Consider the following 18,083-nt stretch of genomic DNA (forward strand, 5'->3'; position numbering starts at 1 on the left):
CAAGTAAAAACCTTCCCTAGCCTTTCACTCGGAAAAGTTCTCTCGTTTTTCTATTTGTATAAATTTATCTTCAAATCTTATTCTAGATATAAACCCCTTTTTTGCTACCAAAAGTGTTAATTTTACTACAAAGGTCACGAATATCTCTGCTTTACCTAGACCCCAACAGATCACAATATGTAGATATCCCATAGGGAGAACCTTCTGTAGTTCCCAATGTGCAGATTATTGTTGCTGTACTAAACAAATCCTGAAGACATGACTTGTTGGCTGTAGCTGATAAATATTGGCCTCTAGAACTACTGTAATTCACCTTTTTGTCTTACTAGCCTGTTTATAATCGGCTGTAAAAACAAAGCTGCGTCTTCCTTCAAAGCTGAACTCTATTGATTTTACTTAATTGTAGACTTCCTCAATGGCTTCCGAAGACATTACCTTCCCGTAAGTAGATAGACTATCCAGCAACATCCCAAAGTCTTACATTTCTAGCACCATTATTTTCACATCAAAATCCATACAAATGGTTTAGAATCGTTAGTGGAAACGTTCTGAAACTGTATGAAGACAGACTATTTATACACATTACAAAATCCTCATATATTGGCATATCGCAGATGGTGCAGATCAAGTGACCGCATGTCAAGGAAAGTACACTTTATAATGCAGTCCTTATTAAATGTCCATACCAATAACATTTTTGATTTAAAGGCCCTCAACACTGTTTTTTTCAGTCCTTGTTGGATAATCCTTGGTTGTGTTGTGTCTGTGGGGCTTAATGTGGCACAAGTCTTCTGCACACTCATCATTGTGGGGAACTATAGATGCATACGTATGGCGGGACAGAGCGGGAGGCATTCGGAGAGAGACAATAGTTTGCCTTAAGGCCCATTTACATGTAACACTTATCGCTCAAAATCCATTCAAACGAATTTGAGTGATAATCCTTCAGTGTAAATGTGGAAAAAATACTCTATATTAGTTCACTTGTCATTATCGCTGATTTTCAGTCATCCTAAGAACAATCGCTGGCTTCTCACTACGTATAAACGCTCCCCACTCTGCACTTCACATAGAAGGTGAAGCGCTGAGCGAGAGACCCGGTGATCAAGCAAGAAGTCGATCTGTCTAAACGCACTGCACGAGCGCCGACATCGCTACTAAGGTCGTCAGCGCTCGTGCAGTCGTTTACTCGGCTGTCTGCCTGTGTAAGTGGGCGATTAGTAAAAGGCCCAACTGATTTTAGCTTGTCAACCTATTGGTGACGAACAGAGAATGAAAGAGAGCTACTAATTTATAGTCTCCGTATCTGATTTATGCAACAGCTGAAAGCCTTCTACTACTCGATGTTTTAGGGTGTGCGTGAAAAAATTTTTTTGGGTGGCTCTGTGCCCAAAAAAAAGTGGGGCCGGGGAATGGGAAACTATGAACTTATCTTAAAACGGTCATTGAGAGAAGACCAGTGATAAATTACACGCCTTCCCAGTTTGGGTACATTGGTTTAATTGTTTGGCTTTATACTATGGTAACACTAAACTGCACTTTACCCGAATACTTGGATCTCCTTGCTCATTTGGTAATTTGTTTTATTTTAGTTTGGTTTTGTCTGCTTTAAACACTGTATTTCACAAATACAGCCCCAAGGACAGAGTTAGGGCTCTTTGCATGACAGTGCGTGAGATACGCTGTCATGGGCAGTACACAATCACTGCCCTATGCAGCGATAACCAGCTCACGCAGCAGTAAAATGCTTCCTAATACACGCAGCATTTTACGCATACAGCCGTGTGAATGAGCCCTTGCTGTTAGTGAATGTTACTGTTATGATTAATTAGGATTTGTACTGTACATTTCAACTCCTAAAATGTTTGCATATTCTTAGTGATGAATTACATGTCTAGATTGTACAGTTATGTATCACATAGATACCACCAAAAAATCAAGCACCTAAAAGTTGTCATTTTGCTGCAAAAGTGCATGCAGTTACATCTTGGGCAGATATGCAAATAATTATTGTTATAGCGTGATCAGATAAAAGGTCCATGTGGTACGAGCAGCTCCAAGTGTTTCGTTGCCCGCCATCCAGAGACAGATGGCGCCATTATTACAGGCCCCCGTGTCTTTCGGAACCGTTTTCATGCGCTTGGCTGAGGGACATTTGGCCTTGCGGTGACTGTTGCGTGTACGGCCGTTGACACCCACCGTTGCCTCCACAACTGGACTGCTAGGTAGTGGAACTGGGTTGTCGACAGCGACGCATCCAGGTTTAGTTTGGGCACTGGTGACTGCAGTGTTAGTGTCTGGAGACCTAGGGGTGAGTGCCTTAATTATGCTTTTGCTGTGGATTGGCACACTGCCCCCACTGCCGGTGTGATGGTCTGAGGGGCCATTGTATGACAGTTGATTACCTGTAGTAGTGGTACAAGGGACAATGACAGCTCAGCAACGTGTTGCCTCTCTCGACAGGGCTTCCAAGCAGGTTAATACTTGGCTGTGCACAATAAGGGTGTCACAGGAATGTCTCCACAACATTGTCACACTTCCATGACCTGCCTGTTTACCAGATTTATCACTAATACAACACGTATGGGACCATCAGGGACGCCAACTTCAACAGCCTATAAGTTTTCATGAACTAGAGGCTCAGTTACAGCAAATGTGGACTGATTTGCTGCAGGATAGCATACAGAACCTGTATGCCTCCATGCCCAGCCGTATCACATCTTGTATCCAAGTTAGAGACAGCCCAGCAGGGTACTAGAGCCTCCCTTCAAGGGGTCGGTTTTCCACAATAAATTCAACTCCTCCTTGGGGCTTGTTTTTTTCCCTTTTGAAAATGAGTGTATATTAGAATTTTTTGGGTTTTTTTAACGGATGACCTCATTCGTTTAGCTTCATTGCACCGCTTTGGCTTCCTTCCATATTCACACTTGCACAAAACCACATTAGTGGTTAAGAGGATGAACAATATTCTAATGTTCCTTCTAAGTTAGTTTAGAATGGCTGACATTTTAGTTTAGAAAAGACGATTGAGCGGCAACCTAATAACTATGTATAAATCTATCTGGGGACAATACAGAGATCTCTCCCATCATCTATTTATACCCAGAACTATGACTGTAACAAGGGGGTGCCCTCTACATCTAGAGAAAAGAAGGTTTCTACACCAACATAGAAGGGGGTTCTTTACTGTAAGAGCAGTGAGACTATAGAACTCTCTGCCTGAGGATGTGGTGATGGAAAACTCACTAAACTAGTTCAAGAAGAGCCTGGCTGCCTTTGAATGTTGCAATATTACATGTTATAGTCACTGATTTGCTTCAGAAGGGTTGTTGATCCACAGATTATTCTGATTGCCTTACTTGGAGTAGGGAAGGATTTTGTTTTTCACTAACTGGCGAAAATTGTTTTGTTTTTTTTTGCCTTCCTCTGGATCAACATGGGGGAGGTGGCAGGGGGACGTGTCCATTTTTTTCCCTGGCCTAACTGGAAAAAAAATGTTTAGATATTAGATGTTATTAAATCTAAATTAGTCTCTTGAATCAAGGCAAATTTACAAATTTAACATCATAGGTCCTGTACGCACACTGCTGCTGGTCGGCTAGGTGTTCATTAGTATTCCATAGCAACTGAGACCGCAGGGGGTTTGTAGTCCGCCCATAATCTGCACGAGGATGCAGGACCTGTGGTGACATCAGTCATGTGATCAGGGGCAGAGCCTGTAAGTCATTCGCTGGGGATGAGCGTCATCATCATGTGATCAAGAAAGGAGCATGACTGTGATATCACAGGTCCTGAATCGTCAGTGCTGTGCTGCTTCTGATCCCTGTTGTATGGGATGAACAGTAGCAGTGCTATGTGCGTGGCGTGCATGTAGTCATTGCGCCCCAGAAACACTGAATAGCAATTATTAGGAAATTACAGTACCAAAGTACTAAAAACCACTTGTCCGTGAGTGAGTTACATGCTCCGCCCCTGATCACATGATAGTGACGTCATCAAAGGTCCTTCATCTCGGCCATGATTTCACCTCAGGAAGCGGCTAAATCACTGGAGCTCTGAGCTCTGCCCCTGATCACATGCCGGTAACATCACAGCTCCTTCAATATTTTGACCAACTCCAACAGTCATCACAGGTCCTTCAGTCCTTCCACTGTATTATAAGCGGCGTGTTGTACCACCAGAAACACTGGTACAATAAATAATACTAATAACTAGTAGGACTCTATAGAACACTTGGATTGATTTAGAATGTCACCTCTCAAAGACAGCTGATTATGTAATGTGCCCTACCCTAGATAACTAATCCTCTCAACATGTTAAAGGTGCTATTACATGGAACTACCTGTCTACCCACGCTGCTAAAATAACAAAAGAAGCAGTATCTACATGTCCTCTGCTGCCGCAATCCAGCGCTGCAGCACTGTTGTGGTCCCGGTGTTTTTTGTGGCGGATGTCACCTGCCTATTGTGGCCCATCGAAGACTGCAGTATCGCCGCCCGTTCCCTTTGAATCTGCTCTCACATCCTGGGCGCTATAATGCTAGCAGTTTAGAACAGTGATATTTGTAGCCTCTGATTGGCTGCAGTGGTCAGGTAACTTCCAGTGATTTCATTTGACACAACAAACATGGGGACTGCAGCGGGGCTGTAGCACTGGGTTGCAGTAGCAGAAGAATGGCAAAAAATGCTTCTTTTCATATTTTAGCCCAGTGGGCACTATAGGGGGAAGGTTGTCCAGTAGCCCTGTAACCTATTTTATACGGTTGTCATATAATTTCTTATCAAAGGAAAAAAAATGTTTAACCCCTTAAGGACCAGGCTGCTTTGCACCTTAAGGACCAGACACTTTTTACAGATTTTACCTATGTGGCGGTTGAACTACTCTTTGTTTTTTTTAAATATATATATATTTTTGCCATTTTCTTTTCCCGTGACATATAGGACTAATTTTTTAATATTTTTTTCCTTGATGTTTTTTCCTTTTTTTTTTTTTTTTTTTTTATTGGGGGTAAAACGCTAAAAAATAATGTTGGGTGTTTTTTTTTTAAACATTTCAGTGTTTCGTTTTTTTTTTGTTTTTTTTTAAATTTAGTATATTTAACCCTTTCCAATTCACCAATTCACTGTCTGACGTCTTCCGACATTCTGATTGACGCCTGTATAGCTCTGATATCAGAACACGTCTGGCAGGGTATTCTTACTGTATATTACTGGCTGCTCTGTCGGGGGCCTCTTCGGCATGTCACATACTGCAGTACTGGCTCTAGCCAGCAGATGGTGGCATTGTAAAATGGCAGAAAGAGAAAGCCTCCTAGGATACCTTGAATCCCAAATTGGATTGCAAAGGGTTAAGTTAAAATAAAGTGTGTGGGAATGGTTTCATTTTGTTTCAGATGTTTTGATACATGATATGTACGGTTTTGGGTTACAGGGCGCATATGACGACTGTTTTGGTTGGTGTCTGCTTTGAGTTATTTTCCTTTTTATGTATATATTTTCATTTTATTCTGTAATTTTGTTTTACTTATGTAATAATTTTTTTTTTACTATCTATGTCCCCCATATAAGACCTCTAGGGGACATGGCCATGGTCTTTTTTTATTTTATCACTGTAGATGGGTCATCCATAGGAGCCCCAGTTACAGGAGAAAACATCCCCTGTAGTGACAATATTCAGAGGCAGAGCTAATCATGGGTCACGTGACTGCTGGCTCACGTAGTGGAATAAAAACGCTTCCACTTTCACTCTTTAGTACATAGTGCTCATTGAGTGCTGTGTACTAAAGAAAGGAGGAGGCAAAAGGGGTAGAAAACCACTTCTCCCTCCTCCTCCGGGTTATCAGCTGTGACTAACGGCTGACAACCCAACCTGCTTCTGATGGCATAAACAAGGGCTCTACACCCCCCCCCCCCAAACACCGACTTCACCGCTGTATTTTTACTATCAGCTGGGATTAAAGCGCAGGACAAGTGCCGTAAATTTACTATGCTTGATCCTTAATGGGTTAAAGGGCCACTCTGATTTCCCTCATTCGCTATTTAACTAGTTCCCTAAAGTACATATGTCTGCTAATATTATCTTGTTTAGTTGGGTATTTCTATCTAGGCATTCCTGGAATCCTTTTCCTCAGTTGACTCATTTTTTTACACGTGTAAATACATAATATAGTTACTTACGTATAAGCAGGGAAAAAACACATAATCCCATTGCAGGTTCCCTGCGTATTTACTCGTGCCCATGGATTTCAATGGGCTATTCTGGTGCATTATATGAACCAAGATAAGACTGCCTGCTTTTTTTTTTTTTTTTAAATCGCACGACTGAAAGCCACGTGAATAATATGCAGCTATGAATGAACCCATAAAAACAATGGGCACTATTCACTGCATTTTTTTTAAATTTTTTTTTTAAATGTGTGTAACGTGCCGCGCTTTTCTGCTCATGTGAATGAGCCCTTAGATGATCACTTCTTCATGTGGACAGCACCTTGCAGGGGTGACTGCAGCCTCTGCACAGGGCTGCTGAATGTGCTGGTGCTATATAAATACTGTGAAATAAGATAAAGCCATCGATCTCTGTCTGGATTCCATTTGTGTATTAGTGGTGGGTCCCTGTTTGTTAAAGCTATAAGGCTAAATCCAAGAGCTCGTCTTCTGGATTAGATAAATGGCTCCCATTAGTGTCAGGTTATAGTTGCTTTGGCTCTAGCAAACCTCTGTCCTGTTACTCAAATGAAGTGTGTTGGGGGGGGGGGGGTTCTGTCGGCGGCCTCAGTAATTGTATGGCAGAGTGTTTAGCGTTAGTATTTCAATATTAGCAGTAAGGTATTGGTACAGTATATTTTATGGAGGTTTATGTGAGAACACTAGAATCGTTTAAAGCGGCCTTCGTTTCCTTGGCTGTGACCTTGAGCACATTTTATAGGAGTGCTCACACTGCCCTCGTGTGGCTGCATTGCTGTATGTACTTTTTATCAGAGGCATATAGAACAAAAGTCTTGTATTCAAGCAAAAACAATGTATTAAAATGTTCAAAGTTAAAATAAAAACTTACAGTAAACAAAACCCCACCTATCGCCACTCTCCATAGCAATCTCCATGTTATAATCCGCTTATATCAGTGCAGCAGTCTATAATTTATATCAATAAAGTCCAAATGTAGCAAACGCATTAGTCCTGGTCTTTTTTGGTTCTTGCATACCACCTCCTCGGGTCAAGGACAGCCCAACAATAAAAATGGGACCATGAGCTTTAGCATAAGGCCTAAATATAAAGCAATTGTATGTCACGTATCTTATGAAAGTGTTTTGTTTTTTTCCTGGTTTTAGAATTTTACAGTAATACCAGTTTCCAAATATTGCAAGCTAACATTCAAGGGGTTTTCCAGATAGCACCACCTTGCCAACCACTGTGTACCCCTGCTGTGATAGTGGCACTGCCTGGAAAACACCTTTAGGAATTCCATACTGTTTTATAATCAATAGTTGCATAGCTACAGGAAGATGACAGCAGGGAGTTTCCAAAGGAATGCAAAGGAGCCGAACCTGGAGCACTCGGCCACTTTGCTCATAGTTTTTCATACTTTTGCTTCACCTTTCTTTTAATATATATATATATATATATATATATATATATATATATATATATATATATATATATATATATATATATATAATATAATGTTATCCTGCAGCTAATTCACTTTTTTTTTTTTTAAACAAACTCTGTCAGAGAGCGCTCATCAAGCCAGTGTTGCACAATTTCCATGCTACATATATCAGCCTAGCTATTGCCATTTGTTCTGCATCCTCCACAGGTAGATCAGACACATGCCATAGGATACAAACAAGAGGGTAATGTCCAAAGTTACTTGATATACATTGTTGATTTACAGATAAACATTGGACCAATATCTTTGTAATGTCAGGCATCGCCACATCATGTGTATTAATCCAGCAGTTTGACTCTTACACTGCAAACACAATGGCGAGTTCTTCATCCCAATCGCATATAAAGCCTGCAGTGTGATACTCTATGAATCAAATAATCTGAGACAGCCGCCGTGACTTGCTTAGATAATTCGTTCGTAACCCTTCATTCCATTGCACTTTTTCTATGGGACCTCTCAAAAACCACTAACATTAGAAGGGTTCCGGGTATTAAACTAGGTCTGTGTAGAACAATATAACACAAGATTTTCCCGCTGTGGATATTGCTGAACCTATAATCTCTGCTGGCACGTAACTAGTAGTAATCACTTCTGAAAGACCCTGCTCCAATCCATAAGCATGTCACAACTGCAAATCTTTAAAGTATGTAGGCATGAGGAAACTCGTACTCGGCCTGCAATTGTGCAAATGACTTGATCTCCAGTCCACTCGTTATATGAGAGACTCTCTGAATAGCCCTGTACTCCTCCAGGATTCAAAATCTTCCAATTTATGCAACTGCGAGCGCCAAGGAGTCTCCCACAGTGATGTATATGCATTGCATACAGTGTTTAATGTCTACGATTTCTTGGACTTTCCACCAAACTTTATAACAAGAGTCAAAGCAGGGAGATACTTGATGCATTTGAACTTATGAGCCTTTAGAGCCTCAAATAAATAGTTCCCAAAAAGACTTCATTTCCAAACTATCTACTGCTGCTTCCTCCGTCTCCCATCCCTGAAAGTGTTGCATTTGAGAAGCCAGATAGGCAGCTTTGGGATTAGGTAAAGCCGGCCCTCCATCTTTTTTGCAAATTGTAAGGTTTTTAGTTTTATACGGGGACCTTTTTTTACGCCCTACTAAATTTCTGATAAGCCTGTTGAAAAAAGAAACTCTGGCATCCACATCATTTAGACTAAAATCACTCTGTGTATAACAGGTAGTGGAAGTGCACCACACTGCTGGCTTTTGCTGAAATCCTACTAGTAAAGGATCTAAATTCAATGTAATGAAATATTGAATAGTTCTAGTGACATTCCAAAATACTTAAAGCCATACATACTTCTTAAAGGGGCATTCTCTTTAGAAATGGTGGATAACCCAGATCGTACCGGCATAATAATGGATTTGTCCCAATTAATTGTGAGGCCTGAGTAGCTACCATATTCGTTGCTGTAATAGCGGTTTTCAAGGATGTGCTCGAGTCACCTAGAAACGCAAGCATGCCACCTGCATACAAAGCTATGTTTTCTACAATGGAACTGCATATAAAACCCTATATACCTGCCTGCAACCATAGCTGACTTGCCAGGGGCTCTTTTCCTAAAGCAATTAGAAGTGCGGAGGGAGCTCACCCCTGTCTGGTTCCCCTACATCATGGGAGGAAGGAGCCAATCTTCCATTAACCTGTACACATGCTCTTGGGTCTGCATAGGAAGGTCAGGGTGAACCTTGGTAGAAGTTACTGTGGATAATCTGTTGGCCAATGCTTTCGCTATAATGTTAATGTCCGATGTTAAGAGTTTATTTATTTATTGTTAATCGTTTTGGCCCGCTTGCGCCCAAAACTATATGAAAGTAATGTACTTGCTGTGGCATCACACCGCTGCTTCGGCTCTGCAGTGCAACGGCATTTGACATCAGGCCAGAAGACTTGGGATGTCCTGTAAACCTGTCACTTGGGCTTCTAATGTAAAAGTACCAAGCAGGTTTATGGGAGGTCACTAATTATGTGCCTCTTGGACTTCCAATTGGCTGAAATGGTCACATGGGTAAACAACCCATATGACTGCTGCAACCATAGTAGATAGAAGACCAGAGAACCAGATGGCACGGCAGCAGAGAGGTAAGTAATGGGCTCCATTTTTTCAATGTAAAAAATACTTGGAAACCATGTAATCCCTCTGTTTAACCTCTCTGCTTAACTGTTGTGGTAAATATCTTGGATATTTCTTGGCAATATGGAGCATTTGTATAACTATTTTTTTTCTTCTTCTTTTAAAGGATTTGAACTTTTGTACCAGCCGGAGGTTGTGCGTCTCTACTTATCTATACTAACAGAGAGCCAAAACTACAACACATTGGAGGCAGCCGCTGGAGCACTGCAGAATCTTAGTGCCGGCAACTGGACTGTAAGTGGCCGCGTAATACCTCTAAGTCAAGGACAGCTGGTGGATGTCGTCCTAGGGTTGATCAGTCAGCAGTCTTATGTGCCTTGTGCATGGCTCTCGCTTTCTATACTCTACTCAAGCCCCTTACTTTCTGCTATGACTTTAAAAAGTACAAAATGTACTTGAAAACTGCTCAGAGAGACATTCCCATTGTGGACACTTGTGGCGTATCTGATAGGTGCAGGACTAGCCTTTTGGGACCTGCACCTATCTCAAACTGTCCATCCCTGCTCACCTCAGATGCATCAGGCCAGGATTATAAAAAGCAGCCAAACCGCCTGTTCCGTGCAGTTTCCGTGACTCTTGTAGAAGTGAATGGGATTTGTATAAACTATGGAATACAGTGCACAATGCTATCCACGTATCTCAGAAGCTATGGGAACAGCGTAGCTGGCTGTGCTATGCTGTTTCCATAACGCATTTATTTCCATGGGACTTACAGAAAAGGCCTGGAACACCCAGTTCAGTTATTTCTGTAATCCCATGATGTTTAAATGGCTATTCCTGTATCAGCCAAAAGTGACTGACAGGAATATCCCTTTTAAAAGGGTGTTTTTTTTTTCACGGTCAACTTACAGTATCCGCTAACTACAACATGGGTAATAAATTTAATTGTAGGGGTCTCGCCACTGAGATATGCATTATTTTTTTTATTTAACCCAGTACTTAAAATAAACAATCCATGGAAACTGCAGAGCCGTTTGTAATTTCCAACAATAAAGTTTAGTGTATGGAAAAGTGGATATCAAAACATAGTCTATATTTTCTGAAATGGTTATGTTTTTGTCAATTGCTAATCTTTATGTCTGATTTTCTTAGGCTGGGCTCACATGAGCATATTCTAGCAGCGTTCAGGCTGCAAGATATACACGCACGGCACGCCGCCATACGCAATGACCTTGTATGCTGGCTTTGTACCACCCATAACCATGTACTATCTTGTTATGAGTGCACATGTAATATGCGCCAAGATAGAACATGCGTAAAATACACATGCAAGCTAAATCGCAGCAAGTCGTGAGTGTGTGTGGCAACATGGCCGCCTATGGCAGATTGGTAGAGCGTATTACGCATGCAGGACCTGTGCATGTAATATGCTGTACCGATACGCTCGCATGAGCCCGACCTTACTGTTATGTCTTGATTGAAGACCTTGAGAAGACAAGTAGAAACCATACAGCAAGCAAGTTAGTCTGTATATTAATTGCACTTTGTATAGAAAAAAAAAAATCAAGCCCCTGGAAGGAGTTGTCGTTCTACTGGAAAACTCTGCATGCAGTTACATCTCAGGCAGATATGCAAATCATTACAGTTGTTGGTGTGATTGAGATGAGCGGTCTTGCCACCTGAGGACCTAAAAATGGTTCCACCCTTGGCCTATAAAAGGCTCTTAGAGGCTACTAGTGTAGTGGAGCTCTTTTTTCCAATTAGGGGAGCTTGTTTTGTCCACTCGACGCCTCTACGATGCAGAGAAGAGATTTTGCCCAGTTAATGGAGCCTGATAGGGGCGCATTACTTGGATGGCAGAAGTTGGACGGTCATATCTAACAATTGCCACCACATGGGCCATTCTGACCAGACTGTTAGGAGGTGTTGGGACCATTGGATGCGTGAGGACTCACAAGGTAACCATGCTCAGGACACCCTCTATAGACCACCAGTAGAGAGGATTGTCTGAACGTCTGACAAGCAGCTCCAACTGTTTAGTTATCTGCCATCCAGTCAGGTGGCACCATTGTTACAGGCCCCGGTGTCTGTTAGAACCATTTCCAGATGCTTGGCTGAAGGACATTTGGTGTCACAGTGCCCATTACGTGTACTGCTTTTGACACCTCCCACTATTTCCTCCGGTCGCAGTTCTGTCTTGAACAATGAAACTGGACTAAAGTGTGGAACTGGGGTTTCTTCAGCAAGGAATCCAGGTTTAGTTTAGCAACTGACAACTGCTGTGTTCGTGTCTGAAGGAGACCTAGGGATGGGCACCTCAATCCTGCCTTTGCTGTGGAGTGATACACTGCTGCCCCTGCTGGTGTGATGGTGCAAGTGACAATGACGCTCAACGATATGTTCAGAACATCCTGCAGCCACATGGGTTGCATCTCATGGCGGCTTCCAAGAGGCATTTTCCAGCAGGATAATGCTTCGCAACCTTGCCACACTTCTGTGGCTGCCTGGTCACCAGATTTGACAACCTATGAATTTGCATGATCTAGAGGTTCAGTTACAGCAAATGTTCATCGGTATGCTGCAGGATACTATATAGAACCTGTATGTCTCCATGCCCACCAATATCACATCTTGCATCTAAGCTAGAGGCCGACCAAAAGGCTACTGGAGCCTCCCTTCAAGGGTTTAGTTTTTTGCAAAAAAAAAGTATTGTTTTGCTCTGTTATTGTAATCGCTTAATTATAACAATGTTACAGTCACACATAGAAAGCTTCATTCAATTCCGACAATTCCTAGGTGAGGTATTTTTTTGATAATGAGTGTATATACATATCTTGGGTTGCTGTTGTACGGTGTAAAAGTAGTGGCAAGTACAGAGTTTATGTACAATTTGCCATCATCCGTTTCCCAAGTTTTTCTGTACACATTGTTCTGATCTTGGAAATCTTTTATTCCTCTCTTTCAGTGGTCTACCTATATCCGTGCTACAGTCCGTAAAGAGAGAGGCCTGCCAGTACTAGTTGAATTGCTTCAGTCAGACTCTGACAAGGTAGTACGGGCTGTTGCCATAGCTCTGAGGAATCTTTCTATGGATCGACGCAACAAAGACTTGATTGGTATGTACCCTTCTGCTTTGTGGTACTATTTGTCATAGAGCTTTTACAATTGTTTGGCAGTCTTCACATGTTAAATTGGGATTGGCCAATGGAGTAAAATGAAGAGAAAAAAAAGAACAAAACAAAATTCCACCATCTTTCAGTGCGTCTTGTTTCTGCAGTCCACAAACTGCAACAAAAATGACATAACTTTATTCTATGGGTCAGTACAATTACTACGACACCAAGCTTATCTAGTTTTTTTTTTTTTTTTTTTTGCTGTACTACTTATATTTTTTTTCAAAGACATTTACTTTTTATTAAATTATTTTCTGCGCGCAATAACTTTATTTTTCTGCCCACATAGTTGTGCAAGGTCTCATTTCTTGCGGGATGGTCCTGTAGTTTGCGTTTAGTACTGTTTCGGAATACATACAGCTTTTTGATCACTTTTTGAGACAGAATAACCAGAAAAGCGCATTTTTGGCATTCTTAATTTTTTGTAGAATGATGTTCACCGTACAGGGTAAATAGCACGTTATTTTGATAGATCGGACTTTTATGGACACAGCGATACCAAACATGTAGTTTTGTTACTTAGGGTTTTGATTCTTTTATTTAGTCTAAGCAATGACCTGTAAAAACGCAGTTCATTAATTACAACTTACTGGTGGATGATCCGCAGTGTTTACACCACGTGAAAACATACCCTATATGTTACATAAACCTACCCTCATAGTGTTCAGTCAGCACGCGATGTGTAACAGTGATTGTGAAATAGTTGCACAATCACTTTTGTTCTTTTTATTAATTAAGGTTAATGGCGAGCCGACTGGATTAATTGTATAGGCAGATTTCCAAAAAATACAATACAACGGTCATTGGATTACATTATTCCCCATAACTGGAAAACCTTACTGGCAGAAAAAAAACTGATCTATTTAAATTCGGCACACCAAAGTTATTATGAGCCGCCTATCTGCTTATCGGTTACAAAACTTGTGTTGCACAGTGTGATTAGCAAGTGACACTAATGTAAAGAATACCAAGGAGTCACCAGCTATAGGAAATGTATTTTCTTTGCTCTGTTTTTTTTAGGAAATATATTTTTGTAATGTTATTCCACAATTGCACCATTTTGAGACTGAAGTGAGGAGCAGCTGAGATTTCAGTTGTGACTTGATGTAAAGAATATGTTTCATTTTTATGTGCATTGCATTCCCTTCAGATAGAAAGGTAGTTGCCAGGTTTCCAAGCAACACTGGGGAAGCCAAGGCTGAAAATAAATATTTAAGAGAATAGCTTGGAAACGGAATGGTCTTGAAAGCCACATTTTTATAGTAATGTAAATATTTAATATATTAATATTATCAGGAGGCTGAGATGTAAAGTGCATAAATATTACCACATTGCATAAGACATCACAAAGTGTCCTGAATAATTTGAGTGCTTATGACCTTGTGACATAAATCAAGTTGCTTTGCTTCATTTGTTCTTCAGGCAATTATGCCATGGGACAGCTGGTCCGAAACTTGCCTGGAGGGCAGCAGCGTCCTGCGAAGAATCTGGAAGAAGACACAGTGGTTGCTGTACTGAATACTATCCATGAAATAGTCACAGACAGCTCCGAAAATGCCCGATCCCTCATCCAGACACAGGGAATTGAAAAGCTCATAACTATAAACAAATCCAGGTAACGTAAAACTAGATCTTGAGATTAATGCAATCTCCTGCGCTCATTACTGCTAGATAGCTATAGATCGACTGTAGACGGACATATATTTTTCTTGGGCATTCATTCATTCTAGATCTGTACTTTTTTTTGGGGGGGGGGGGGGGGGGTTGCTGTGATAAATGCCATCCTTCACCATGGAATTCCAGGTTTAGAGAAAAAGATCTAAAATTTCTGTTGCATACAGTATTTTACTGGATGGCACATGAGTGTATCACTTTTGTTTGATGAGAGATTGGAGTCTTTCGGATGGGCACATCTGTAGATTACACAGAAGATAGATTACAGCAGTTTTAGCACTGATTCAAGTAGTCTGTAAGAATGCACTACAGGGAGGGGAGAGGACTGGCAAGTGTAATGTGACTTTGCAGGCTTGTAGAAAGTGTCAGGGCTGTAAAGCCATCTTTAACATAGCGGAAATAAGAAGCAGAGGTTTGCAACAATAACAGCTGAGATACTTCACTAAGAGCTTCATGTACAGGCTCTAAGAGCAATGTGACGTTTTTTATTTTTTAATGGAGGTAAAAATAGGCGAGCCGAGGGGGCGTGGCTTGGCCAGCGGCGGGAAGAGAGCGCACTTTGGTAGCTCCAGATCGGCGGTACTTTTACAGCGGCTTCCCGTGGATCCACGGACCTATACCGTCCGCTAAACACCACCGCTGGCATCGCGGCACTGCGAGGAGCAGTTTGAGACCCTCCGCGGGTCTCTAGGCGGAAGGAAAGCAGCGCGGCCTACTCAGGGAGGCACATCCCCGGCCTAAAGTTGCGGGCATAGCCAGCCGCCGGAAGCGCTGGACGAGCGGCAAGACTCAAAAACACAGCACACAAGCGCGGCCGCTGCCGCTGTGCGGCCCCCAAGACCCCCGCAGGAACCACCGAGGCCACAAGAACGCCAGGAGAAGCAGGAGACAGAGCGCTCCGGCCCGACCGGAGGCTGCGGGACACCAGACCTGGTGAGTCACCCACACACACTTCACTGAAGGGGTGAGGAGGAGTAACAGAGGGACAGGGGACCCTGCAAAACGGCCAAGAGTGTCCATAATAGACACATACAGAGCAACAGCTCACACATACAGAGGGACAACCGCTGCCCCGAAAAACAGTGTGCACACAACTGCCCTCCCCCCAGAATCACCCCACTCACCATTAGGGGAAGCAGCCAAGGGAGGTGAAGCCCCGGAGACAGCACGTGCAGCAGAGAAGGCAGAGGAGAGAGCTGAAGGCTTGCTGAGAAAGCAAAGGCAGCCGTGCAATCAATAAACCCCTGCTGCCACCTAGTGGTCACCCAAAGAATAGCACTCTACAAAAGTATAAAAACTCCTCTCTGAAAAGGGAATTAACCCCTTAGAGGAACATAAAAACACGTTCCATAGACAAGAAAGCAGGACCCCGCGTCTTTTCAGTGCCTTACTACCTAAAGTAGAGAAACAAAACGCAGACCCTCTTCGCCTTAACGGCCAACTGGCCCAGCGCCAAATCTGCATTAACACCCTCTCACTGCAGTGCAAACTGAGAGACCCTGCGGAGAAGGACCCCTCTATTCCAAAGATGGCACAACACGACTGAGTGATGTAGTCCTTACCGCCAAACGCGGCTCTAAAACAGCTCAAAGCAAGGCTGCCTAGCGCCAATGAACACTCAAAATTACTCTAACTAACCTGACTACGTCTCCCGCGGCTCTACATAAAAACCAGCCCTCCTGGTGAAGCGGTCGGAACATTAAAAGACTCTCTCAACGCATACCTTCAGATCCTATCTACACACACAATGGTTAAACGCCGCACCAAAACGATTGCCCCAAGAAGACTCTCGGAGTTCTTCCCCCCCGGCCCACGGAGCGGTAGAAACAAACCAGCAACCCCCCACCCGAAGAACCCCGAAACAGCAGAAACAACCATCTCTCAAAGCCCTGCTGCCCCATCACAAAACTCCTCCCCGGGCTCCTTATCTCCTTCCCCGGGCAGCCCCACATCTCCACCGAAAAATGGAGGCAAGAGGAATGCTCAAGAATCCCCTTCAACCTCGCCCCCACCCAAGGGCCCCGCAGCGAAAAAGACCCAAAACAACAAACTGCACGAAGCTCCACAGCAACCAGATAATACGAACAACCTCCAAGCCTACCCAGACTCCGAGAGCCCTTTAACCATAAACGCCTTGAAGAACATGCTAATATCGCTTCAAAAAGACATTTCCAACGACATACAAAACCTTTCCGGACAACTCCAATCCAATATAGACCACTTAGCCACACGAACAGACCACATCGAACAAAAACTCGGAGAATTCACCAAAGCCCACAACGAGATGGTGGACGCTCACGGCAATCTAGAAGACGAAGTGGCCCAGCTACGAGAGAAGGTCATTGATTTAGAAGACCGTTCCAGAAGGAACAATCTTAAGTTCAGGGGAATCCCGGAGGCCGTGCCTCCTTCAGATATACCACAGTATCTACTCAAAATGCTACAAGCGCTCCTCCCGGATCTCCCCGAATTAGAATATGCGATAGATAGAGCCCATAGGATTCCAAAAGCGCGCTCCGTCCCTGAATCAGCGCCGAGAGATGTCCTGGCAAGGATTCATTTTTACAAAATAAAAGAAGAAATCCTATCAGTGGGAAGACGTAGGGGTACATTGCCGGCCCCATACGAGAATATCCAAATATTCCCTGATCTTTCAGCGGCCACCCTACAGTCACGCAGACTCTTTACAGCAATTACATCAGCTCTTAGAGAAGCTCACATCAAATATAGATGGGGATTCCCAACCAAGCTTCTGATTTCCAGAAATGGAACTCTTCATGTTGCGACTACAGTAGAGGAAGGCGCCTCCCTCCTACAACAATGGGAAATTCCTACACTCCAGAAACCCCCGAGGACGGCGGGGGGCCCTACTTCCAGAGTCGAAAAAGACTGGTCGGTCGCGGATAAGCGAGGCAAACACTTGTAATTGGTGCTTGGAAAAGGCCTAGACCCATTTTAGTCCTCCACAGTCGAGCCCGAAGTGGATGGCCTGAAAATTCTATCCCCCCCTAAAGCTCATTCATCCAGTGCATACCAGCACTGGGTGAACAATGTTTTGATTATGTTTATAATTGTTGTTTATTTTTCTGTTGTATTCAGGTATAACAATGTTTCTAGGAGGTCTTTCCCCCCCCATTCCGCCCTCCCTGATAGACTAAGACGCCACGTCAGTTCAGCCTACAACCTTCTTAATAGTCATGCCAGTTAACTTTTCCTCCCTAAATGTAAAAGGTCTAAACAGCCCCTTTAAACGCAGTATGCTCTGGAGGCAAGCCATCAAATCCCACTCCGATGTTTTCTTTGCTCAAGAGACCCATTTCATAAGGGACAAACACCCCCCCTGCAAACACCCTAAATTTCCACACATCTTCTTGGCTTCCAGCGAGGGAAAAAAGAAAAGAGGAGTAATGATAGCAATAAGCCAAAACGCATCATTCTCCCAAAGAAACCTAATTGCGGATCCAGCGGGC

At 42.9% G+C, this 18,083-nt stretch overlaps 1 protein-coding gene and 1 long non-coding RNA gene across 5 annotated transcripts in view; one reads left to right on the forward strand and one right to left on the reverse strand.

Moving 5' to 3' along the window:
• The window catches only part of ARVCF (ARVCF delta catenin family member), a 595,983-nt gene that overhangs the window by 556,480 nt on the left and 21,420 nt on the right, over positions 1–18,083 (forward strand). For all 4 annotated transcript variants that reach the window (XM_066603464.1, XM_066603465.1, XM_066603463.1 and 1 more), the window contains 3 exons: positions 9,933–10,060; positions 12,732–12,882; positions 14,362–14,554. In XM_066603464.1, the coding sequence (XP_066459561.1) occupies positions 9,933–10,060; positions 12,732–12,882; positions 14,362–14,554 (472 nt within the window). The remainder of the gene's footprint in view (positions 1–9,932; positions 10,061–12,731; positions 12,883–14,361; positions 14,555–18,083) is intronic.
• The window catches only part of LOC136627939 (uncharacterized), a 134,873-nt gene that overhangs the window by 25,545 nt on the left and 91,245 nt on the right, over positions 1–18,083 (reverse strand). The gene's annotated exons all lie outside the window — the stretch shown is intronic.

Source organism: Eleutherodactylus coqui, chromosome 5 (genome assembly GCF_035609145.1).
Source record: "Eleutherodactylus coqui strain aEleCoq1 chromosome 5, aEleCoq1.hap1, whole genome shotgun sequence".
Classification (NCBI taxonomy): Eukaryota; Metazoa; Chordata; class Amphibia; order Anura; family Eleutherodactylidae; genus Eleutherodactylus; species Eleutherodactylus coqui.